Genomic DNA, 26,003 nt, shown 5'->3' with positions numbered 1-26,003 from the left:
TTATGATGAACCTTTATAAAACACTGGTTCGGCCACACCTAGAGTATTGTGTTCAATTCTGGGCACCACACTTTAGGAAAGATGCGAAGGCCTTAGAGAGAGTGCAGAAGAGATTCACTAGAATGATTCCAGGGATGAAGGACTTCAGTTATGTGGATAGACTGGAGAAGCTGGGGTTGTTCTCCTTGGAACAGAGACAGTTGCGAGGAGATTTGATAGAGGTATTCAAAATCATGAAGGGTCTAGACAGAGTAGATAGAGAGAAACTGTTCCCATTGGTGGAAGGGTCAAGCACCAGAGGACATAGATTTATGGTGATTGGCAAAAGAACTAAAGGTGACATGAGGAAAATCTTTTTTACCCAGCGAGTGGTTAGGATCTGGAATGCACTGCCCGAGGGGGTGGTGGAGGCAGATTCAATCATGGCCTTCAAAAGGGAACTGGATAAGTACTTGAAAAGAAAAAATGTGCAGGGCTACGGGGATAGGGCGGGGGAGTGGGACTAGCTGGATTGCTCTTGCATAGAGCCAGCACGGACTCGATGGGCCGAATGGCCTCCTTCTCTGCTGTAACCTTTCTATGATTCCATGATCTGGAGCCTGTGTTTATTTAACACTAATGATAGATTATGGCCTGACAGGTGGGCCGCTCCACCACAGCAGAATAATATTGTGTTTTACATGGTATAATGTTCCTGTCCTTATAACACTTAGTGTGAGCAGTTCCACAGCAGAGTAGATCTCCTGCTTGGGGGTTGTGGGGTCGCCTTATATCCCACTAGTGCTTAAGGGTTTTATTTACACTTGTAACTTGTTGCTGCAATTTGTTTCTCTAAAATGCAGAATTTATCCAGCTTCTGATGTTTTCTGTTGAACAGGTTGAAAGTTATGAGCGGCTAACTCCCATGACCATTCTGGACTCAGCCCTGGAGTCTCTGGATAACCTGCGTCCTGGTGACTGCATTGTGTGCTTCAGTAAAACCGACATCTACTCACTCAGTCGTCAGATTGAGGCTCGCGGACTAGAATGTGCGGTGATATACGGCAGTCTCCCGCCTGGTAAATAACATTTCATCTCTTCGTAACTAAGTGTTCGTAGGTCGTGGTATGTGGGCGGGTCGTGGTATGTGGGCGGGTCGTGGTATGTTCATATGTCATAAATGGCAGCCAACACGGATTTGTTAAAAATAAACCATGTCTGACAAACTTGATTGAGTTCTTTGATGAAGTAACGGAGAGGGTTGATGAGGGCAGTGTGGTTGATGTTATATATATGGACTTTCAGAAGGTGTTTGATAAATTGCCACATAATAGACTTGTTAGCAAATTTGAAACCCGTGGGATTAAAGGGACAGTGGCAGCGTGGATACAAAATTGGCCACGGGACAGAAAGCAGAGAGTAGTGGTGACCGGTTGTTTTTCGGACTAGAGAGAAGTATACAGTGGTGTTCCCCAGGGGTCAGTATTAGGGCCACTGCATTTAGGTAGGAAGAATGAGGAGAAGCAATATAAACTAAATGGCACAATTTTAAAGGGGGTGCAGGAACAGAGAGACCTGAGGATTTATGTACCCAAGTCTTTGAAGGTGGCAGGACAAGTTTCCCTTGAGGTTAGAAAATAAGAGTTTTATAAAAATAAGTAAACCTTTTTTTAAATTAGTGTTCCTTTCATCAGTCTAAAATCTGGAGTATTTGAATAAAGCACTTGTCCTAGCCGCCCCTTTAATAAAGATAAGCTGTCGGGTTTGGGTGAAGTCTGATTAATGGAGATGATGTTGTGTAGACCTGTGCCATAGGACTTCAGTCCCTGACCTGATTATTCTATTATTATCCACGTTCTTCTAGTGGTTCAGTGGGTAAAGTTCCATCCCCAGTGTGGTGCTGAGCTGCCCAGACTAAGAAGGTCCAGTTTCGATCCTCAGTATGTGCTCTGTTAGCTATTCCCAGGTAGGGCAACAGCATTCCCAGGTTGGAATGCTTTAATTAGTGTCTGTGACCTTGAGCTGTGTGTGTGGTGGGGAGGGAGTTAGCGAGGGTTTCCAGTCCTGCTGACTAGACAGTGACCACTGCTGGATAGAATGTGCACATGCACATCGAGTGAGGACAGGTTCGACTGTGATGTTCTTCATGGTCGAATAGCTTGCTGACACTGATGCTCACACTTGCCTGCTTGAGTACAGTACCAGAGGACACTCCAGTGTGGAAATATATCCCAGCTAGGAATCCAGAGTGCAGGAGGAAAAGGGAAGAACGCGAATGAGAAAATAGTTGGGGAAGATACATTTCAGACAGGGGCTTAATGTGGGGACACCTTTTAAAAATGACTCTCTGTCATTAAGTTGAATGATGCTGAGCCAAAGAAGGAAACATTAGGACCAAACATTAGGTGACCAAAACCTTGGTCAAAGATTTAAGTTTTAAGGAGGGTCTTAAGGCAGAGAGAGAGGTAGAGAGGCAGACAGGTTTAGGAAGGGAATTCCAGAGCTTAGGGCCTAGGCAGCTGAAGGCAGGGCCGCCATTGGTGGAGCGATTAAAATCGGGGATGTGCAAGAGGCCAGAATTGGAGGAGCACAGAGTTCTCGGAGGGTTGTAGGGCTGGAGGAGGTTACAGAGAGAGGGAGGGGTGAGGCCATGGAGGGATTTGAAAACAAGGATGAGAATTTTAAAATTGAGGCGTTCCCAGACCGGGAGCCACTGTAGGTCAGTGAGCACAGGGGCGATGTGCGAGTTAGGATACGGGCAGCAGAGTTATGGATGAGCTGATGTTTATGCAAGATGGGAGGCTGGCCTTTTTGTCCTATTACACTTCTATGAAGCGTCCTGGGACGTTTGCACCAGTAACAATGCTTGATGCTTCTCAGTTATGACCAGAAACCGACTGGCACATTTCCAACCTCCATTGTTCACTGGCCAGGCAGCAATTAAACTCTGAATGACCAAAGTGGCCATAAAGGGGCACAACTCTACTGTGGAAGAATAATAGAAAGAACTTGGTCATTCTATAGTGCCTGTCACATATTCAGCATGTTCCAAAACGCTTTACAACCCATTACTTATTTTGAAGTGTAGTCACTGTTTTCTGTGGAAAACAATCCATTGTGCATTACATGGTACACTGCTGATAAGATCAGGAGTTTATATCACTCTATTTATCATGAACAACACAGGAGATGGAATAATATATATATATGCACATATCTTTGTGTGTGTTTCTGTCACACGAAGTGCTCATAATATGCAAGGTTTTTAATATATTAAATCTATTATATAATTTCATTAAAAACTCAAAGTACCTATGGAAGAAGATTTGAAGACATGCATTTATATAGCACCTTTCACAACCTCAGGTTGGTTGAGGGACACCGGGGAAAACTCCCTTGCTCTTCTTCAAATCGTGCCTGAGGGCAGGTTTAATGTCTCATCCGAAGGATGGCACCTCCGACAGTGCAGCACTCCCTCAGTACTGCTCAAGTCTCTGGAGTGGGACTTGAACCCACAACCTTCTGACTCGGAGACGAAAGTGCTACCCTATGAGCCACAGCTGTTTTCAATGTCACACCTCCCTGTCACAGTCTCTGAGACACATAAACTATTAGTATAAAATAGTAATTATCATCACCCTGTGATTGCACAGTCTGGTTCCCAGAAATCTGTTTCCTGAAATGTATTTTATTGCCATTTATTTTGGTAACTGATAGTTCTCTGGTCTGAAATAAGGATTTAAGCAAAAATTTAAAAAATACATATTTCATAAAGTGTGATAAATTTATCCATGTCTTTTATGCCTTTTAATTCCTTCATTAAAGTTATTACTTAATGGCCTCAGTTTCTCCCTAAAGCCTGGACTTGGACTCGATATTTTTGCCCAGAGTTGTGACTCTATGAGCTGAGTTTTGAGTGTACCTAATTTCCCGGGATGTATCCGGACCATTCAGTCAGCTATACTGTTTGTTGACGGTTAGAAAATAGTAATGTTCTAGTCACAGATGGAGATGGGGGGGGGGGGGGGGGGAGTAGAGAGATAGGGGGGGGGGGGGGGAAGCAGAGAGAGAGAGAGACAAAGAGAAGCAGGCAGAGGGAGTGAGAGAGAGGCGGGCAGCGAGAGTGAGGGAGGGAGAGGCGGGCAGAGAGTGTGAGGGAGGGAGAGGCGGGGAGGGAGAGGCGGGCAGAGAGAGAGAGTGAGGGAGGGAGAGGCGGGGAGGGAGAGGCGGGCAGAGAGAGAGAGAGGGAGGGAGAGGCGGGCAGAGAGAGTGAGGGAGGGAGGGAGAGGCGGGCAGAGTGTGAGGGAGGGAGGGAGAGGCGGGCAGAGAGAGTGAGGGAGGGAGGGAGAGGTGGGCAGAGAGAGTGAGGGAGGGAGAGAGAGGCGGGCAGAGAGTGAGGGAGGGAGAGAGAGGCGGGCAGAGAGAATGAGGGAGGGAGAGAGTGAGGGAGGGAGAGAGAGGCGGGCAGAGAGAGTGAGGGAGGGAGAGAGAGGCGGGCAGAGAGAGTGAGGGAGGGAGGGAGAGGCGGGCAGAGAGAGTGAGGGAGGGAGAGAGAGGCGGGCAGAGAGTGAGGGAGGGAGAGAGAGGCGGGCAGAGAGAATGAGGGAGGGAGAGAGTGAGGGAGGGAGAGAGAGGCGGGCAGAGAGAGTGAGGGAGGGAGAGAGGCGGGCAGAGAGAGTGAGGGAGGGAGAGAGAGGCGGGCAGAGAGTGAGGGAGGGAGAGGCGGGCAGAGAGAGTGAGGGAGGGAGAGAGAGGCGGGCAGAGAGAGTGAGGGAGGGAGAGAGAGGCGGGCAGAGAGAGTGAGGGAGGGAGAGGCGGGCAGAGAGAGTGAGGGAGGGAGAGGCGGGCAGAGAGTGAGGGAGGGAGAGGCGGGCAGAGAGAGTGAGGGAGGGAGAGGCGGGCAGAGAGAGTGAGGGAGGGAGAGGCGGGCAGAGAGAGTGAGGGAGGGAGAGGCGGGCAGAGAGAGTGAGGGAGGGAGAGGCGGGCAGAGAGAGTGAGGGAGGGAGAGGCGGGCAGAGAGAGTGAGGGAGGGAGAGGCGGGCAGAGAGAGTGAGGGAGGGAGAGGCGGGCAGAGAGAGTGAGGGAGGGAGAGGCGGGCAGAGAGAGTGAGGGAGGGAGAGGCGGGCAGAGAGAGTGAGGGAGGGAGAGGCGGGCAGAGAGAGTGAGGGAGGGAGAGGCGGGCAGAGAGTGAGGGAGGGAGAGGCGGGCAGAGAGAGTGAGGGAGGGAGAGGCGGGCAGAGAGAGTGAGGGAGGGAGAGGCGGGCAGAGAGAGTGAGGGAGGGAGAGGCGGGCAGAGAGAGTGAGGGAGGGAGAGGCGGGCAGAGAGAGTGAGGGAGGGAGAGGCGGACAGAGAGAGTGAGGGAGGGAGAGGCGGGCAGAGAGAGTGAGGGAGGGAGAGGCGGGCAGAGAGAGTGAGGGAGGGAGAGGCGGGCAGAGAGAGTGAGGGAGGGAGAGGCGGGCAGAGAGAGTGAGGGAGGGAGAGGCGGGCAGAGAGAGTGAGGGAGGGAGAGGCGGGCAGAGAGAGTGAGGGAGGGAGAGGCGGGCAGAGAGAGTGAGGGAGGGAGAGGCGGGCAGAGAGAGTGAGGGAGGGAGAGGCGGGCAGAGAGAGTGAGGGAGGGAGAGGCGGGCAGAGAGAGTGAGGGAGGGAGAGGCGGGCAGAGAGAGTGAGGGAGGGAGAGGCGGGCAGAGAGAGTGAGGGAGGGAGAGGCGGGCAGAGAGAGTGAGGGAGGGAGAGGCGGGCAGAGAGAGTGAGGGAGGGAGAGGCGGGCAGAGAGAGTGAGGGAGGGAGAGGCGGGCAGAGAGAGTGAGGGAGGGAGAGGCGGGCAGAGAGAGTGAGGGAGGGAGAGGCGGGCAGAGAGAGTGAGGGAGGGAGAGGCGGGCAGAGAGAGTGAGGGAGGGAGAGGCGGGCAGAGAGAGTGAGGGAGGGAGAGGCGGGCAGAGAGAGTGAGGGAGGGAGAGGCGGGCAGAGAGAGTGAGGGAGGGAGAGGCGGGCAGAGAGAGTGAGGGAGGGAGGGAGTGGCGGGCAGAGAGAGTGAGGGAGGGAGAGGCGGGCAGAGAGAGTGAGGGAGGGAGGGAGGGAGGGGCGGGCAGAGAGAGTGAGGGAGGGAGGGAGGGAGGGGCGGGCAGAGGGAGGGAGGGGCGGCGGGCAGAGGGAGGGAGGGGCGTGCGGAGGGGGAGGGAGGGGCGTGCAGAGGGGGAGGGAGGGGCGTGCAGAGGGGGGGGAGGGGCGTGCAGAGGGGGGGGGAGGGGCGTGCAGAGGGGGAGGGAGGGGCGTGCAGAGGGGGAGGGAGGGGCGTGCAGAGGGGGAGGGAGGGGCGTGCAGAGGGGGAGGGAGGGGCGTGCAGAGGGGGAGGGAGGGGCGTGCAGAGGGGGAGGGAGGGGCGTGCAGAGGGGGAGGGAGGGGCGTGCAGAGGGGGAGGGAGGGGCGTGCAGAGGGAGGGCAGAGAGGGAGGAAGGAGGGGGGATGGGGCAGAGAGAGAGAGATGGGGGCAGACAAAGAGAAGCAGGCAGGCGGAGGGAGGGAGGGGCAGGCGGAGGGAGGGAGGGAGGGGCAGGCGGAGGGAGGGAGGGAGGGAGGGGCAGGCGGAGAGAGCGAGAGACAGGCAGAGGCATACAGAGACCTTGTTTTAATTTGGTTTTCCAAATAAAATAAAGTGAGATTAATTTTGAAAGCTCTAGTTACCACCTGTAGATGATGGTTAGCATTTAGAATTCTAGCTGCGAGAGAGAGACAGAGACAAAACACCAAACTCAATGTTTCCAGCGATCCATCAGAATGTCACTGGCCAGTGCCAGACATAGGATGCCCTTCCAATGTTTTCAGCCCCATGCCCCGCCCCTCCTCTTATTACTGACTAACACCAGCAATCTACCCATGAGCTAAACCTTACCTACCACCTCTAATTATGCCAAACCCCAAGTTCCCACTCCACAAATCATAGGACTCCCCAATACTGCCAAATACCAGCCCCACTGCAGAATTAGCAAAACTCCAGCAACCCCATTCCAGCGTTACCCCGATCCCAGGACCATCTCCCAGTCTTACCCCGATCCCAGGACCATCTCCCAGCGTTACCCCGATCCCAGGACCATCTCCCAGCGTTACCCCGATCCCAGGACCATCTCCCATCGTTACCCCGATCCCAGGACCATCTCCCAGAGTTACCCCGATCCCAGGACCATCTCCCAGAGTTACCCCGATCCCAGGACCATCTCCCAGCGTTACCCCGATCCCAGGACCATCTCCCAGCGTTACCCCGTTCCCAGGACCATCTCCCAGCGTTACCCCGATCCCAGGACCACCTCCCAGCGTTACCCCGTTCCCAGGACCATCTCCCAGCGTTACCCCGATCCCAGGACCATCTCCCAACGTTACCCCGATCCCAGGACCATCTCCCAGCGTTACCCCGATCCCAGGACCACCTCCCAGCGTTACCCCGATCCCAGGACCACCTCCCATCGTTACCCCGATCCCAGGACCACCTCCCAGCGTTACCCCGATCCCAGGACCACCTCCCATCGTTACCCCGATCCCAGGACCACCTCCCAGCGTTACCCCGATCCCAGGACCATCTCCCAGCGTTACCCCGATCCCAGGACCATCTCCCAGCGTTACCCCGATCCCAGGACCATCTCCCAGCGTTACCCCGATCCCAGGACCATCTCCCAGCGTTACCCCGATCCCAGGACCATCTCCCAGCTTTACCCCGATCCCAGGACCATCTCCCAGCGTTACTCCGATCCCAGGACCACCTCCCAGCGTTACCCCGATCCCAGGACCACCTCCCAGCGTTACCCCGATCCCAGGACCACCCCCCAGTGTTCAAAACTTCGGCACGTCCTGTATTTAAAGCTCTTGACTCACTGGATTCGTCATTCAGCGTAGGGCTGTTCGAGGCAACTAGCTGTGTTTAGCAGGCTTCGGCTCAAAGCACGACTGGCTCCTATTCATGGAAAAAGTGGCCACAGCATTTCAAACTGCAACAGTGCCACATAAGAGACTCACTATGAAAATTAATGCACAAAGTAGTTCAGAAAATATAGCACCTTTCTCTCTGTCTGTGTATCTATCTATCTTTCACTCACGTGTCAGTAATGAGAATGTTTACATTTTCTAACAATCAACAAAATCAAGGTGACGGAGCCTTTGCTTTCAAAATTCAATGCATTTTTGATTGTTTTTTTTTAAAAGAACTCAAATTAGGATGAGGAAAGACATTATTTAAAAAGGTGAAACTTTCCCATGTTTAGCCCTAACTTACTTGCTGGTGGTCTGCTGCAGCTCTTGAGAAAATATAACTGAGGGGTGGGAGTCAGTCATGTGGGAAGAATAAGCCAATCAGGTGTGATAGAATAAATTTGCATAAATTAGGATAAATTTTTCCACAATGAAGTATTGCACTAAAATGTTACACATAAGTGTGATAGTATGTACTATACAGAAGACATATTGTAATACCAGTGACTCTCCTATGATGCTGATAGGGAGTCAGAATACGCTGTTTTATTCTGTGTAATGTACCAGATATCAGGGCCATTGATTTACTGTCATTGAACTCTAATAGATTCTTCATTACCAAGTGTTGTGGAAGTGTTGCTCGTACTTTGTTTCACATCGTGTCATATTTACATTGATGGAGTAAATCAGTGGCCTTGATGATTATTATTATATGTTTATTTAGTTATGTAATGATTTTTCTTTACTTTTCCTTGAAGTCCAGGATCCACAGGGAGCTGGTAGGGAAGAATGTTCCAGGTAGCAGGTAGGTAGGGGGGCTCAGGATGATGTGGTTTGGTCGTGTTGAGAGGGTCGGCTTGGGGACGGGAGGACTGGAGTATCTTTGGCGGAGGGTGGAGGAAGCAGAGGGCTGATGGTTTGGGAGTGCTCCTAGGGTCTCGGAATATTTGAATGGGCAGTTCTGAAGTCTGGGAATATTGGGAGTGGTGTGTTGGGAGTATGGAAGTGGAGGAAGAAGTTTTCTGAGTTGTGGCAGTCATGGGAGGGGGTGGTCTAGGGGTGTGGGAGCATTAGAGTGCGAACTTTGGGGAGAGAGATTGCTGGTAGGGGGCTAGGGGGAGGGAAACAGTGGGAGAGAAGGGTTGGTGGCCTTGACATGTGACCCTGCAAGACTCTGTGCTCGGACTGTTTTGTATCTACATTGAGTTCTTCAAAACACTTACCATGCTTTTAGTATCTTAGTGAAAAGCACAGTTGTCATTATAAAGAACTTGAAGAAGATTCCCGGGTCATGGTTGAAAGCATAACAATTGCATTTTTCTCAAGTGTGGGTCAGCAGATGGGAGTGGGAGGAAAGGCAGGGGTGGGAACAGTGAGGTGGTAGAAGTGGTGTGTGTTAAAAAAAAGAAAGATGTGCATTTCTATCGTGCCTTTCACAACCTCAGGACGTCCCAAAGTTAAGAAGTTGCAGACGTTGTGGCACCGATGGGTTCTTGGGGGGGCGGGGAGAGGTGGGGAGGGAGGAAGAAGCTCACAACATTTGAAGATTGCTTTGCGTCAGTAAGAGAGACAGTTGCAAGAGGGTAGGAAATGTAAATTTTAAGAATCATTGTTTAAAAAAGATGGAACTTTTCTACATTTATATTTGGCTTGGAGATGTTCAGTTATTTTTAGTTTGTTTTAACTGATTTACCCACAGTCAGCTTGAGTAAGTGGCAGTCAGGTCTTAAGAGTGACATTGTTACGGGGAGTGTGGTGATGCACCAAATTGCAAGTCTTTATATTTATTGGCTGGTCTCCGGTGGGGCTGGTCTCTTTCTTTCTTTCTCTCCCATCAGCTGACACCTTCTGCATTATGACTGTACATACTTCCCTTGTCACACTTTCTTACCTCCAGTGCCACGATTTTTGTCACACATTATGACACTAATGCTTGTAGTCACAGCAGTTTCCGTGACTTTTAATGGGTCTCACCTTTACTATCCTTGCATTTCAGTCCGACACGAGGTGGCTCTCTTCCTTGCTTTGATTCTCCTTTAGCCTCTTCCCTCAGTTCAAAGTATTCTATTAAAACCCACAGCCTGTCAACAGTTTGAACATTTAGAAAGTTTATACTGCTCAGTGTTTTGAGTTTCAGGCCTCAGGTTTATTCAGATTTCATTTTTTTTTGTGCCACTGAACAATATTGGCTGCAGTTTAAAACCACCTTCCAGGATGCCCCTGGAGCCTGAGATGCAATGTGTTTAAAGCTGCTTCTGCCCACAGTTGCTATGTTACTGCCTCATGTACAGAGTTAGCACATCCTATAGAAGCCTTTAAACCATTTTTGATGTGATTTTTCTGAACAGATTTTACTGTTTGGTGCTTTTAATGTGCTCAGTGATTTCTGTTTCTTCACACTGGTGAGGGGGATCGTTAACTCACTGACCTATCCCAAGAGAGATCGCTGGTCTTTTATAAAACTCCTTTACCAGTTTCCCTGTTTATCCGCAGATGCTGGATCTTGCTGGGGTATTGCTTCACTGCTCCCCACAGGCACTGGATCTTGCTGGGGTATTGATTCCCTGATCCACAGGCACTGGATCTTGCTGGGGTATTGCTTCACTGATCCACAGGCACTGGATCTTGCTGGGGTATTGCTTCACTGCTCCCCACAGGCACAGGATCTTGCTGGGGTATTGCTTCACTGATCCACAGGCACTGGATCTTGCTGGGGTATTGCTTCACTGATCCACAGGCACTGGATCTTGCTGGAGTATTGCTTCACTGATCCACAGGCACTGGATCTTGCTGGGGTATTGCTTCACTGCTCCCCACAGGCACAGGATCTTGCTGGGGTATTGCTTCACTGATCCACAGGCACTGGATCTTGCTGGGGTATTGCTTCACTGCTCCCCACAGGCACAGGATCTTGCTGGGGTATTGCTTCACTGATCCACAGGCACTGGATCTTGCTGGGGTATTGCTTCCCTGATCCCCACAGGCACTGGATCTTGCTGGGGTATTGCTTCACTGCTCCCCACAGGCACTGGATCTTGCTGGGGTATTGCTTTCCTGATCCACAGGCACTGGATTTTGCTGGGGTATTGCTTCCCTGATTCCGACAGGCACTGGATCTTGCTGGGGTATTGCTTCACTGATCCACAGGCACTGGATCTTGCTGGGGTATTGTTTCTCTGATCCCTACAGGCACTGGATTTTGCTGGAATAGTGTTTCCCTGATCCCCACAGGCACTGGATCTTGCTGGGGTATTGTTTCTCTGATCCCTACAGGCACTGGATTTTGCTGGAATAGTGTTTCCCTGATCCCCACAGGCACTGGATCTTGCTGGGGTATTGTTTCTCTGATCCCTACAGGCACTGGATTTTGCTGGAATAGTGTTTCCCTGATCCCCACAGGCACTGGATCTTGCTGGGGTATTGTTTCTCTGATCCCTACAGGCACTGGATTTTGCTGGAATAGTGTTTCCCTGATCCCCACAGGCACTGGATCTTGCTGGGGTATTGTTTCTCTGATCCCTACAGGCACTGGGCTCACACATGAAGAGTTAGCATCTTGGTGTGATTCTGCAGGCAGGACCCAGCTTGAGCCAGGAGGGGAGGGTCTTGGATTCTCATATAATCTGTCATTGAATCTGTTTGTATATTTAAACAGTAATATTTTTGTAATGAGGAGAATGACTAAAAGTGATGAGTGCTTCTGTGAAACTAATTTTGCTTTGGGTTGATTAATGCAGAGAGACACAGTAACATGTGCCACGGATTATTTGGTGATTTTGGTGTGTGGTCATCACGGAGAGGGATGTCAGTGTTGGGGAATGGAAGGATTGGCACACCGTCCCGGTGTTACTGCCCAGTTTGTGGTTGTTTCTAACATGGAGCCAGAAATTAATCGGCACACTTCTGCAAACTCCTGTCATAGAAAGGAAGCACATCCAGGTTGCAGCACCCCAGATATGTGGGGCGCAGTAAGGTTTCTTCTCCTGTGTCCCCAGCAATATGCTGCTGCTCCTCCCTCCCTCAACCTGTGTAAACTGTTTGTTTTGGGCAGTGTTGCTCACAAACTCTCTGTTGGGAGCCACAATTCCAACTAATGTGCTGGTGAAGAGCCAATTTCTGTAACACTGCAGTATCCCGACCCACAGCGAGGGGCACGAGACTGGGTCTGTGATTTCCCCCTCACCGAGCCCCTGGTTTCCATCAAGATAGGGGGCGGTTTCCAAATGGAGGCCGAGGGCCCGTCTCGGGGCGAGTCGCGCGGGGCCCGTCTCGGGGCGAGTCGCGCGGGGCCCGTCTCGGGGCGAGTCGCGCGGGGCCCGTCTCGGGGCGAGTCGCGCGGGGCCCGTCTCGGGGCGAGTCGCGCGGGGCCCGTCTCGGGGCGAGTCGCGCGGGGCCCGTCTCGGGGCGAGTCGCGCGGGGCCCGTCTCGGGGCGAGTCGCGCGGGGCCCGTCTCGGGGCGAGTCGCGCGGGGCCCGTCTCGGGGCGAGTCGCGCGGGGCCCGTCTCGGGGCGAGTCGCGCGGGGCCCGTCTCGGGGCGAGTCGCGCGGGGCCCGTCTCGGGGCGAGTCGCGCGGGGCCCGTCTCGGGGCGAGTCGCGCGGGGCCCGTCTCGGGGCGAGTCGCGCGGGGCCCGTCTCGGGGCGAGTCGCGCGGGGCCCGTCTCGGGGCGAGTCGCGCGGGGCCCGTCTCGGGGCGAGTCGCGCGGGGCCCGTCTCGGGGCGAGTCGCGCGGGGCCCGTCTCGGGGCGAGTCGCGCGGGGCCCGTCTCGGGGCGAGTCGCGCGGGGCCCGTCTCGGGGCGAGTCGCGCGGGGCCCGTCTCGGGGCGAGTCGCGCGGGGCCCGTCTCGGGGCGAGTCGCGCGGGGCCCGTCTCGGGGCGAGTCGCGCGGGGCCCGTCTCGGGGCGAGTCGCGCGGGGCCCGTCTCGGGGCGAGTCGCGCGGGGCCCGTCTCGGGGCGAGTCGCGCGGGGCCCGTCTCGGGGCGAGTCGCGCGGGGCCCGTCTCGGGGCGAGTCGCGCGGGGCCCGTCTCGGGGCGAGTCGCGCGGGGCCCGTCTCGGGGCGAGTCGCGCGGGGCCCGTCTCGGGGCGAGTCGCGCGGGGCCCGTCTCGGGGCGAGTCGCGCGGGGCCCGTCTCACAGGGCTTCGGACTCGCGTTTCCTTGTTTCCTTTCCTTTGAAAGCATCAACATGAGGGGAAGTTCTACTGAATTCCCGCTTGGTCAGCAGGCAGTAAACCTCGAGACACGTGGAGCAGCCAGGCTGCCAAAAGCCCTGACTGAAGGGACACTGGCCGTGCCTGTGTTCGGCTCGTTACATTGATTCTCCTCAGCAACGTGGTCTGATTTACTGACTGTGTCTGTATTCTTGATCTTAGGAACAAAGCTGGCTCAAGCAAAGAAGTTCAATGACCCTGAGGATCCCTGTAAGATCATGGTCGCTACCGATGCAATTGGGATGGGTTTGAATCTGTGAGTATATCTCTGAGCTTGTCACCGTTTTCTCCCTCTGCTCAGTGACTCGTGCTAAGGTACACTTCACAGGTGCTGAGATTCCTTTTTTCCCCTGGTTGTTATCTCCTCTCCTTAAGAAAATGACCGATGGAAACCTGTCCTAATGGTTCACTCTTCATGTGTGAGCCTCAACAGTGAATATCTACAGACTGTTGGCCTGTGGCGAGTAATTACGGCCAAGCCCAGTGCCTGAGACACGTGCACAGTCGAGTAAGGGGCAGGGACCCCGCCTGTTTAAGCCCTTCCTCACCCCTGCACCGTGAAGCTGTGCCCCCACTGTGGGTCACTGAGCAGAGGGGAGAGGATTGGAGTTAACATCTTACTTTTCCACCTAATAATCTGTTAAGAAACTCTCTCTTTTGTGCAGGAGTATAAAACGCATAATTTTCAATTCTCTGGTGAAACCGAGTATAAATGAGAAGGGGGAGAAGGAGATGGACAGGATAACCACTTCCCAGGCTCTGCAAATCTCCGGGAGAGCTGGCAGGTTCCGCTCGGCCTTTAAGGAAGGGGAAGTCACTACCATGAATCGAGACGATCTTCCCGTGCTACAAGAGATCCTGAGCAGGACCGTCGATCCCATTGAGGTGATCATTTCTTTACTTAGAAACCATGATGAGGGGCCAAGACCCATAGTGCAGGGCACCAAGGTTAAATAGCGGAGAGACCAGGAAGTAAATTTGCCTTGGAGAGGGTGCGGAGGAGATTTACTAGAATGTTACCAGGGATGAGGGACTTCAGTTATGTGGAGAAGCTGGGGTTGTTCTCCTTAGAACAGAGAAGGTTAAGGGGAGATTTGATAGAGGTGTTCAAAATCATGAAGGGTTTTGATAGAGTAAATAAGGAGAAACTGTTTCCAGTGGCAGAAGGGTCAGTAACCAGAGGACACAGATTTAAGGTGATCGGCAAAAGAACCAGAAGCAACATGAGGGGGAAAAAAAATTTACGCAGCGAGTTGTTCTGATCTGGAATGCACTGCATGAAAGGGCGGTGGAAGCAGATTCAATAGTAACTTTCAAAAGGGAATTGGATAAATACTTGAAGAAAAAAAAATTGCAGGACTATGGGGAAAGAGCAGAGGAGTGTGACTAAATGGATAGCTCTTTCAAAGAGCCAGCACAGGAATGATTGGCTGAATGGCCTCCTCTTCTGTATGATTCTATGATAAAGCAGGAGGAAGGCAGGTGACGTTGAGTCTTATAAACGTCTTACGATTGTAGGAGGAAGGGAAGGGTTAGGGAAGTAAGGAGTTCCATAATGTTGAGAGTCCTCAAAGAATGAGTAGGAATGATATCAACACAGAATGGAGGGAGGTGGGTACGGTAGGCTAGTGGTTAAGGTCCTGGATTAGTAACCCAGAGATCATAAGTTCAAATCCCACCATGGCAAGTAGGGAAATTGAATTCACTAAATCTACCAGATGGTCAGAAAAACCCAACTGCTTCACTAATGTCCCACCTGGACTGGCCACGTGTGATTTTGGACTTGCATTGCTGGACTGTTATTGCCCTTGGGACAACTAGAGATGGGCAATAAATATTGCCGTGGCAGTTTGACCCACATCCCAAGAACAAATATAAAGAAAATCAGCATGTTTGGAGCTTAGAAGAGAAAGGAGGAGGACTGTCCATTATCATATTGATAAATCGAAACTGCCAAGAAAGATTGTAACAGGAGAGGGACTGAGGCTGGAGGTGAGACAGGGTCAGCCTTTGTGGAAGTCTGGATATCTTTCATATCCTGCGTTTATGCTTCTAAATTCAAAATTAATGGAGAGCACGAGCCTGGATTATGCTGTTTCCCTTCAGTTCCCATTACTGACAACTCACAACTCGAACCAGAGATAATCACCAAAAACACACGCAGTCGTTGCATCATAATAATAACAGCACAGCTTTGTAGAGTGAGAAATGTACATTCTTTACACATTATTCAAAATATTTTTACATATGTTGCTGTTTTATCAAGGAATATAAAAAGAAACAGTAAAATATTCCACAGACACATAAATAACAAAAAGAAAATCAGGATAGGGACTGGACCACTAATGGATTCACATGATAAACTCACAGGTAATGACAGCGAAATGGCAGAAATATTAAATAATTACTTTGCCTCAGTATTTATCAGGGACCCGAACATGGTGGGCAGGACACCAGAAGAAGAGATCAAAAAAGACATAAAGACATTTAAGATAGAAAGGGGGGAGATAATTGATAAACTAATCAAACTTAGAGAGGATAAAATCCCTGGTCCGGATGGACTGCATCCACGCACATTAAAAGAAGTTAGGGAAGAGATAGCAGAGGCACTAAATCATATATATAAAAATTGATTAGAAAAGGGAAGAGTGCCAGAGGACTGGTGAAAACTAATGTTATTCCTATATTTAAAAAGGGAGATAGAACAAGTCCAAGGAACTTTAGACCAATTAGCTTAACGTCAGTGGTAGGAAAGATAATGGAATCCTTACTCAAAGATGTAATAGAAAAACATGTAGAAACCGAAAATATAATAAAGCATGGATTTCAGAAGGGAAGCTCATGCTTGACCAACCTTATTGAATTCTTCGAAGAGGTAACAGAAAGGGTAAACAAGGGTAATGTAGTAGATGTAATATATTTGGATTTTCAAAAGGCCTTCAATAAGGTACCACATTGTAGACTCATGACTAAGGTCAGCGTGTGAAGTCAGGGGACAGGTAGCAGAATGGATAGCAAGCTGGCTACAAAACAGAAAACAGCGAGTCGGGGTCAAAGGTAGTTACTCAGACTGGCAAAAGGTGGGAAGTGGTGTTCCACAAGGATCGGTGCTGGGACCATTGTTGTTCACCATTTACATAAATGATTTGGACTCTGGAATCGGAAGTACAATTTCAAAATTTGTGGACGACAGAGAATTAGTATTAACAGAGTGTAATTAATACTGAGGAGGATTGTGACAAAATACAGGAAGACATTAATAAACTTGCAGAATGGGCGTGTAATTGGCAAATGAATTTCAATGTAGATAAGTGTGAGGTGGTACATTTTGGTAGGAAGAATAAGGAGTCCACATACTGATTGGATAATAAGAGACTAAATGGGATAGAGAAGCAGAGGGATCTGGGTATACAGATACACAAATCACTGAAAGCAGTGACGCAGGTTAATAAGGCCATTAGAAAAAGCAAACCAGCACTGGGGTTCATTTCTACAGGGATAGAATTGAAAAACAGAGAAGTTATGTTAAACTTGTATAGAACCTTGGTTAGAAACTTCTTTACCCAGAGAATGGTGAGAATGTGAAACTCACTACCACAAGGAGCAGTTGAGGCAAATAGCATAGATGCTTTAAGGGAAAGCTGGATAAACAGATGAGGGAGAAAGGAATCGAAGGATATGCTGATAGGGTTAGATGAAGGAGGGAGGGAGGAAGCTCGTGTGGAGCATAAACACTGACATAGACCTGATGGGCCGAATGGCCTGTTTCTGTGCTGTAGACTCGAGGTAATTCTCTGTAATGTAACATGTATTTCCCGAAGGTGCTGACTGTGCTGAGTGCGGTCCCACAGGCCAATCTCAAGGAGCGTACGGTGGGGACAGGATTGGGCCTAGCTTTGATGCCCCATTGACTACTTGCTACCTAGGCCCACAAGAGAGAATGGCCCCTTGGACAAATTGCTCAGGGAGGGGTGTCTGGTGCCCAGCAAACTAGATCATAACACCTGTCTTTAGAAGGGGGGGGGGTAGGAGGGGAGAATTTGAAAGGGAAGGTATTTATTTATTAACCACTGTGAACTTCTTAAGACCGCAGGATTGCACCCTACGGCGGAACAGATCGAGATGTTTGCCTATCAGCTGCCCGACGCCACCCTATCGAACCTGATCGTAAGTGTTCCAGTCAGAGCCACTGAGAGCGGCCTCTTGTGAAACCATTTTATACAAGCAGTTTATTTACTGGTCGTTTTTCTACAGATGTGAAACTAACCCAACATTCCTTTTCTCTGAGTGCAGGATATCTTTGTGAGCCTCTCGCAGGTAGACGGACTCTATTTTGTGTGCAATATCGATGATTTCAAGTTCCTAGCCGATATGATTCAGCATATCCCGCTGAATCTCCGCGTGCGTTACGTTTTCTGCACGGCGCCAATCAACAGAAAGCAGCCCTTTGTCTGCACTTCCTTTCTAAAGGTACGTTACTGGTGCGCTCTCCCTCGAGTTCTTGGTTCGGGCTAGTTCACACTCCCCTGGGTGCTGTCAGCCCTCCTGCACATTACCATTACAATGTTAAAGAATGACTTGTGTTTCTATAGCACCTTTCACAACCTCAGGATGTCCCAAAACACTTTACAGCCAATGTAGGAAACGCAGCAACCAATTTGTGCACAGAAAGGTCCCTCATACAACGTGATAATGACCAGATAATCTGTTTTTGTGGTGCAAATTGAGGGATAAATATTGGCCAGGACACTGGGGAGAACACCCCTACTCTTCTTCGAAATAGTGCCATGGGATCTTTTACGTCCACCTGAAAGAGCAGACGGGGCCTCGGTTTAACATCTCATCTAAAAGACGGCACCTCTGACAGTGCAGCACTCCCCCAGTACTGCACTGGACTGTCAGCCTGGATTATGTGCTCAAGTCTCTGGAGTGCGATTTGAACCCTCGACTGTCTGACTCAGGCGAGAGGTGTTAGCCACTGAGCCACGGCTGTATTTTTCTAGAACTCTGAAATAGTCACATAGCAGTTCTCTGAAGTAGAACCCTGTGATCCAGAAACAGTGCCATTTATGCACTCTGAGCTGACAGAGGTGCCAGTAATTGCCCAGAGTTGCAGTAATCTGTCTATTGGTTTTAACGTACTCTTACATTGCACTTGGAAAGTCCCTTCAAAATGGCTAATACCACAGAGAGCTCTGAATGTATAATATGTCTATCCATTAACGTACTAAATAATCTCAGGAAACTAGATGGATATATTAAAAACAGTCAGTCTGCACACATCCAGCATTGCAGTTTGTTGATTGGCTCAAAGTAAAACAGCAGCAAATCAAAATTGAGGAATTAGGGAACGTACAAATCAGAAGTGAGGAACGTGGCTATCGAACTACCAATGAGAAACCAGTAAGGGTTTATTAAAAACAGCCAATCCTGAATGACCAGTCTGGAGAATAAGGAAGGCAGAAGGTAAACCAATCAATTCGCTCAAAGCACAATTTGAAAATGTATTCATTCACGTTTTTGCCCCCTCAACCAATCAACTGAAGACTTAAAAGAACATTTGTAACAGAAAACATAAAACATTACATATTTTGCATTAACAGAATTAATTAGAAAGATATTCTCTGTGTCTTTAAGTACTTTCATTAATTTGGCCACAGCCCCTCTCAGAAGCCTGGCCTTGGGCCTGCTGGGGGTCTGTTTTCACTGGAGTGTAAAACTGGTGTTCAGGTTGGGCCTGTTAGAGAAACTGTCCATTTTCCTTTCCATTGATTTCAAGTTTGATTATACGCTGTTTATAAGGACAGGGGTTTTATACCTAGTAATACACAATGTATTCTGCTACGGTGCAGCTGTGTTCCTTTAATCCCACAAAGTCTAATTGTTAAGTAAAACACAAGCTCAAGTCAATTGGTTTAATTGTTGTCTGGAGAGGAAACTTTACAGATTGGAATGTGCTGGTCAATTGCAGGCTGCCGCTCAGAGGCACCCAGCATTTTAAGATTTTTTGCATTTCTAACAGTGTGATATCTGTATGTGTTAAATGTGTTGTTTTTAATTTGTTAGTTGTACATAGAAAAACACAGAAAGGGTCCATCACCCTCAGTAAGAATGGTTTAAAATTCAGTAGAAGTGATGAATGTCGAACAAAGTTCTGTTTCTGAACAACAAACTCAGCCTGTTTTCCTGTTCTGCACCAACCCACCGTCCCTCGAGCATCGACTGAAAACGAGCTTAGTTCTGAACAAATGCCAGATTCAGAAGAATTTTTGTCCTGTTTAAAACTCCTCCTTTTAACATCTGCTGTGCCCAAATGGACACTTTTGTGACTCCTTTAATGCAGAGTCTCTTAGACGAATCCTTTTCTCAAATTTAGAAGCCAAGATGTGGGGTGAAATAATATAGTGCAGGACACCCGACTTGAGAAGAGTACAAAGGAAGGAAATGTAAATCAGGAAATCCTGATTAGGTGATGCCAAGATTGTAGGAGGGAGGTAAGGGATTCCATAAATTTACGGTCTTGAGAAACAATGAGTTAGAATAGGAGACTGTGTCCCGAGTCTCCATCTCAACAAAGTGCAGAGGTGGTGGAGTGTGTAGGTGATCGTATATTTGAAACTTGGAAGGAACGAGAGCAAAATACAGAAGAGCATTGACCGTGCTGGCAATGATCAGATAAAGACAACAAAACTACTGATAGACCACAGGGTTGGAGCTTAGAGTTGTGAGAGGGATCGGCTCGACCAGCTGATTCCTTGTCCTGACCAGGGGTGGGAGGGAAGTGACAGGAGAGCCTCTCAGATATTGGAGCAGGCATGAAGCCTGGGAAGAACTGGACTTTATGGAGAGTTAAAAGTTGTTGAGAGGAAAAGGAATTGTTTGGTATGAAAGAGGAAACTGAGATGTTGGAGGTGTTGTCAGCTGTAAAGACGTGGGAGTTCCATTAGAGGTCAGAGATACTGAGACCAAGAACGAGAGCAGGTGAAGGAGAGATGGTGAAACCATCAAAAGGAAGAGGAAGGGGCCGAGCCGCTGGTTAGATTTAAGATTTTCACAGCCTCGTTTATGGGCTTAGAGATTGAGGTGCCAGCACGGAAAGTGCAATCAGAGGGAATCTGGTCGATGTGAAGTGAAATCATCAAAAGAGTCAATAAAGTTAAATGATGACATTGTTGTCAGGAAGGAAAAGGCAATAATCTGAGGATGGACTATGAACCACGGCATGGATAGAGCAAATCAGATGGCCAGGAACTGCTGTGATGGGTGCCCAGATAATAATACTTCATACATATTACAATGAGCAAAAGAGAAAGATATCAGATGTATTGGTACATACACTGGAAGATATGATCACTTTGTGCCTGCCTTGATTATATAAACCCATACAAAGGGAAACAAACTACTTTGATCGTCTAAGTAATCAAACCAGCAATTCAAACTTTGCTGCACTTGCCCTTGTGGCTTGTGACCCCAGACAGAGAATCTGTAGGCATAGGTGACTCGATGCACGACTAATGTGTTGCTTTGACATTTGCTGATGTGCTCTTGGTTACTTCTAACTGAGTCTGTTTGAATTCTCCAGTTTGCCAGACAGTTCAGCAGGAATGAGCCACTGACATTTGACTGGTTATGTCGGCATGTTAACTGGCCACTGATACCGCCAAACAATATCAAAGACCTTGTACATCTGGAGGCTGTGCATGATGTGTTGGATCTGTACCTATGGTTAAGGTAAGATAAGGAGCTCGTACCTGTGGTTTAGGAATCTTCTCCAACCTGGCATCTTTGACACACTGTAGTAACTTAGTAAAGCTGATTTGGTTCCAGTGAGACCAAATGCTTTGTATTAATGTTAGAGTTCAGGATTTTTAAACACTGGCTGTGTTCTAACAGCTGCACTAAACCATCCACCAGGAGAACGTGCAGCTCAGGGTCAGGAGGAGCAGCGCAGCTTTAACACTCTGCTCTGGAATTTGAACATATCCTCGCTGGATTCCTCCGTTCTGTCTAGATTAATCCAGATCTCTATTCCCCACCCTGATCTAGATTGATTCTAATCACCATTCCCCACCCTGATCTAGATTGATTCTAATCTCCATTCCTCACCCTGGTCTAGATTGATTCTAATCTCCATTCCCCACCCTGATCTAGATTGATTCTAATCTCCATTCCCCACCCTGGTCTAGATTGATTCTGATCTCCATTCCCCACCCTGGTCTAGATTGATTCTAATCTCCATTCCTCACCCTGGTCTAGATTGATTCTGATCTCCATTCCCCACCCTGGTCTAGATTGATTCTAATCTCCATTCCCTACCCTGGTCTAGATTGATTCTAATCTCCATTCCCCACCCTGGTCTAGATTGATTCTAATCTCCATTCCTCACCCTGGTCTAGATTGATTCTAATCTCCATTCCCCACCCTGGTCTAGATTGATTCTAATCTCCATTCCTCACCCTGGTCTAGATTGATTCTGATCTCTATTCCCCACCCTGGTCTAGATTGATTCTAATCTCCATTCCCCACCCTGGTCTAGATTGATTCTGATCACCATTCCCCACCCTGGTCTAGATTGATACTAATCTCCATTCCCCACCCTGGTCTAGATTGATACTAATCTCCATTCCCCACCCTGGTCTAGATTGATTCTGATCACCATTCCCCACCCTGGTCTAGATTGATTCTGATCTCCATTCCCCACCCTGGTCTAGATTGATTCTGATCTGTATTCCCCACCCTGGTCTAGATTGATTCTGATCTCCATTCCCCACCCTGGACTAGATTGATACTAATCTCCATTCCCCACCCTGGTCTAGATTGATACTAATCTCCATTCCCCACCCTGGTCTAGATTGATACTAATCTCCATTCCCCACCCTGGTCTAGATTGATTCTGATCACCATTCCCCACCCTGGTCTAGATTGATTCTGATCACCATTCCCCACCCTGGTCTAGATTGATTCTAATCTCCATTCCCCACCCTGGTCTAGATTGATTCTGATCTCCATTCCCCACCCTGGTCTAGATTGATACTAATCACCATTCCCCACCCTGATCTAGATTGATTCTAATCTCCATTCCCCACCCTGGTCTAGATTGATTCTAATCTCCATTCCCCACCCTGGTCTAGATTGATTCTGATCTCCATTCCCCACCCTGGTCTAGATTGATTCTGATCACCATTCCCCACCCTGGTCTAGATTGATTCTAATCTCCATTCCCCACCCTGGTCTAGATTGATTCTGATCACCATTCCCCACCCTGGTCTAGATTGATTCTAATCTCCATTCCTCACCCTGGTCTAGATTGATTCTGATCACCATTCCCCACCCTGGTCTAGATTGATACTAATCTCCATTCACCACCCTGGTCTAGATTGATTCTAATCTCCATTCCCCACCCTGGTCTAGATTGATACTAATCTCCATTCCCCACCCTGGTCTAGATTGATTCTAATCTCCATTCCTCACCCTGGTCTAGATTGATACTAATCTCCATTCACCACCCTGGTCTAGATTGATTCTAATCTCCATTCCCCACCCTGGTCTAGATTGATTCTAATCTCCATTCCTCACCCTGGTCCAGATTGATTCTAATCTCCATTCCTCACCCTGGTCTAGATTGATTCTGATCTGTATTCCCCACCCTGGTCTAGATTGATTCTGATCTCCATTCCCCACCCTGGTCTAGATTGATTCTGATCTGTATTCCCCACCCTGGTCTAGATTGATTCTGATCTGTATTCCCCACCCTGGTCTAGATTGATTCTGATCTGTATTCCCCACCCTGGTCTAGATTGATTCTGATCTCCATTCCCCACCCTGGTCTAGATTGATTCTAATCTCCATTCCCCACCCTGGTCTAGATTGATTCTAATCTCCATTCCCCACCCTGGTCTAGATTGATTCTAATCTCCATTCCCCACCCTGGTCTAGATTGATTCTAATCTCCATTCCCCACCCTGGTCTAGATTGATTCTAATCTCCATTCCCCACCCTGGTCTAGATTGATTCTAATCTCCATTCCCCACCCTGGTCTAGATTGATTCTAATCTCCATTCCCCACCCTGGTCTAGATTGATTCTAATCTCCATTCCCCACCCTGGTCTAGATTGATTCTAATCTCCATTCCCCACCCTGGTCTAGATTGATTCTAATCTCCATTCCCCACCCTGGTCTAGATTGATTCTAATCTCCATTCCCTACCCTGGTCTAGATTGATTCTAATCACCATTCCCCACCCTGGTCTAGATTGATTCTGATCACCATTCCCCACCCTAGTCTAGATTGATTCTGATCACCATTCCCCACCCTGGTCTAGATTGATTCTGATCACCATTCCCCACCCTGGTCTAGATTGATTCTGATCTCCATTCCCCACCCTAGTCTAGATTGATTCTGATCTCCATTCCCCACCCTGGTCTAGATTGATTCTGATCACCATTCCCCACCCTAGTCTAGATTGATTCTGATCTGTATTCCCTGTCTTCTCTTCCACAGTTACCGGTTCATGGACATGTTCCCAGATGCGAATTTTGTGCGAGATATTCAGACTGAGCTAGACGCCATAATACAGACCGGAGTGAAGAACATCACCCGCCTGATCCGTGCCTCGGAATCCATCTCCGCAGCAACCACCGCTGGACCTGATGATGCTTCTGTTTACGGGGTAATACGGACAAACCGCAGGGTGAATACGGAGGGCAGAAATACCAAGGAGCGGGACTATAGTGCATCAAGGAGAATTCGAGGGTCCAAGGCATTAGGCTACAGAGCGGTGGTTTGTGAAGCAGACGTACCTGAGCAAGCTGGCGAGTCACTGAGTGCGAGGCTGGTCCAGCAAGGACAGCTGACGGCTGAATTACTGCAGCAGCTTCAAGAGGAGTGGTCAGCGAGCCAGGCGTCTGGTCTCCAAACTCCTGGAGATACCGCTGCACAAGATCCCAGTAAAAGTACTTCCAAGGGATTGAGGAGGAAGAAGAAATAAATTCTGCATATTTATTTGACTCTGAAAATTCTCTTTCCAGTATAAACAATAAAGAAGTGATTGGACTAGGTGTAAAGTGCCAGGTTTTTCAATTTGTTTAGTATCTTTGGTTGCTAACAGCACAGAAATCAAAGTAAAAATATATTTTCGATACAAAAGCCTCCCTAGCTTTTTTTAATATTGGAACTATGGTGTCAGAAGTCTCACAGTTATTGACAGCAGTTCAGTCCAAATACCAGGATTCCTGTCAGACCATCATGGGATTAACAACAACTTGCATTTATACAAGGCCTTTAATGTGGTAAAACATCTCATAGGAGCGTTATCAATCAAAAATTGACACTCAGCCAGAGGAGATTTTATTAGGACAGATAACAAAACCCTTCGTCAAAGAGGTAGAGTTTTAAGGAGTGTCCTAAAGGAGGTGGGGAGATTTAGGGAGGGTATTCCAGAGTTTAGGGCCTAGGCAGCTGAAGGCAAGGCCGTAGATGGTGTGACAAAGGAAATCGGGAATGCGTAAGAGACCAGAATTGGAGGAGCGCAGAGATCTTGGAAAGCTGGAGGTGGTTACAGAGGGAGGGACGAGGCCATGCAGAGGGTGGTTAATGTGGAATGGCCACCCAGGGAGGCAGTGGAAGGGGAGGATGTTATCAGTTCTAAGAGGGTGATGCGTACATTGTTGGTGGGAGAGGCTATTGAAGAGATCTGAAGGAGATAAGAAGGCTGTGGACCATAGGATGGAAATGCTTGTTAGTCCTGTGTATTTCTTTGTTCCTAAAGAAATTGGGATTATTGGGAGGGAGATACAAAGACAGACTAACTGAGTGGTTAAAACTGGCAGATGGAGTTCAGTGTGGGGAAGAGTGAGGCTATCCACTTTGGATTTGAGAGATAAATTGGGATATTGATGGAGTTGAGGAACAAAAAGATTTAGGGGTCCAAGTACACAAATCATTCGAACTAGTGGACAGGTACAAATAATAATCAAAAAGGCTAATGGAATGTTGGCCTTTATCTCAAGAGGGCTGGAATACAATGGGGAGGAAGCTATGCTTCAGTTATACTGAGCCTTGGTCAGACCCCACCTGGAGATACTGCGTTCAGTTCTGGGCACCGTACCTCAGGAAAGATTTATTGGCCATGGAGGGGGTGCAGCACAGATTCACCAGAATGATACCGGGACGAAAAGGGTTAAATTATGAGGACAGGTTGCATAAACTAGGCTTGTATTCCCTTGAGTTTTAAAGATTAAGGGGTAATCTAATTGAGATACTTAAAATGGTAAAGGGACTTGATAGAGTAGACACAAAGAATCTATTTCCTCATGGGGGAATCCAGTGTGAGGGGTCAGAACCAAATTAGAGCTGGGCTGTTCAGGAGTGAAATCAAGAAGCACCTTTTCACACAGAGTAGTGGGAATCTGGAAAACTCTCCTCTAGAAGGTTCTGGATGCTGGGGGACAATGGAAATTTTCAAAACTGAGATTGATAGAATTTTGTTGGGTAAGGGTATCAAAGGATATGGAGCAAAGGTGGGGAAATGGAGTTGAGATACTGATGAGCCATGAGCTAATTGATTGGCAGAACAGTCTCGAAGGGCTGAATGGCCTCCTGTTCGCGTTCTCTGCCTTTCCCTGGAGTTAGCCTCTGGTGGTTGGATGATCTAATGGATAGGACTGGCTTGAGGAGTTTTTTGATGTAGATAGGGGAATTTTACTGTAAGTTTTGGTATATAGATGTGGGGCAGCACAGAAAATCCTCCCCTGCTATTGTTTCGACACCGTCTCCCTGACCTTGAGTAGCAGAGATACTTTTCGTAAGTACTGTTTGAAGAAGAGCAGGGGAATTCTCCCAGTGCCCTGAGCAGCATTTATC

At 48.8% G+C, this 26,003-nt stretch overlaps 1 protein-coding gene across 1 annotated transcript; it reads left to right on the top strand.

Annotated features, from left to right (window-relative positions):
- Positions 1-842: 842 nt before the first annotated feature.
- On the top strand, positions 843-24,287 carry supv3l1 (SUV3-like helicase; the record flags this gene model as incomplete). Its single annotated transcript, XM_067977241.1, has 7 exons — positions 843-1,058; positions 13,305-13,398; positions 13,808-14,027; positions 17,229-17,309; positions 17,436-17,612; positions 20,725-20,873; positions 23,643-24,287. Coding segments are annotated over 7 exons (1,424 nt in total), but the record flags the coding sequence as incomplete, so codon positions are not given.
- Positions 24,288-26,003: the final 1,716 nt, after the last annotated feature.

This window comes from Heptranchias perlo, unplaced genomic scaffold (genome assembly GCF_035084215.1).
Source record: "Heptranchias perlo isolate sHepPer1 unplaced genomic scaffold, sHepPer1.hap1 HAP1_SCAFFOLD_1345, whole genome shotgun sequence".
Classification (NCBI taxonomy): Eukaryota; Metazoa; Chordata; class Chondrichthyes; order Hexanchiformes; family Hexanchidae; genus Heptranchias; species Heptranchias perlo.
Note: the sequence above shows the minus strand (reverse complement) of the source record. Positions and strands in the feature narration are given on the sequence as shown.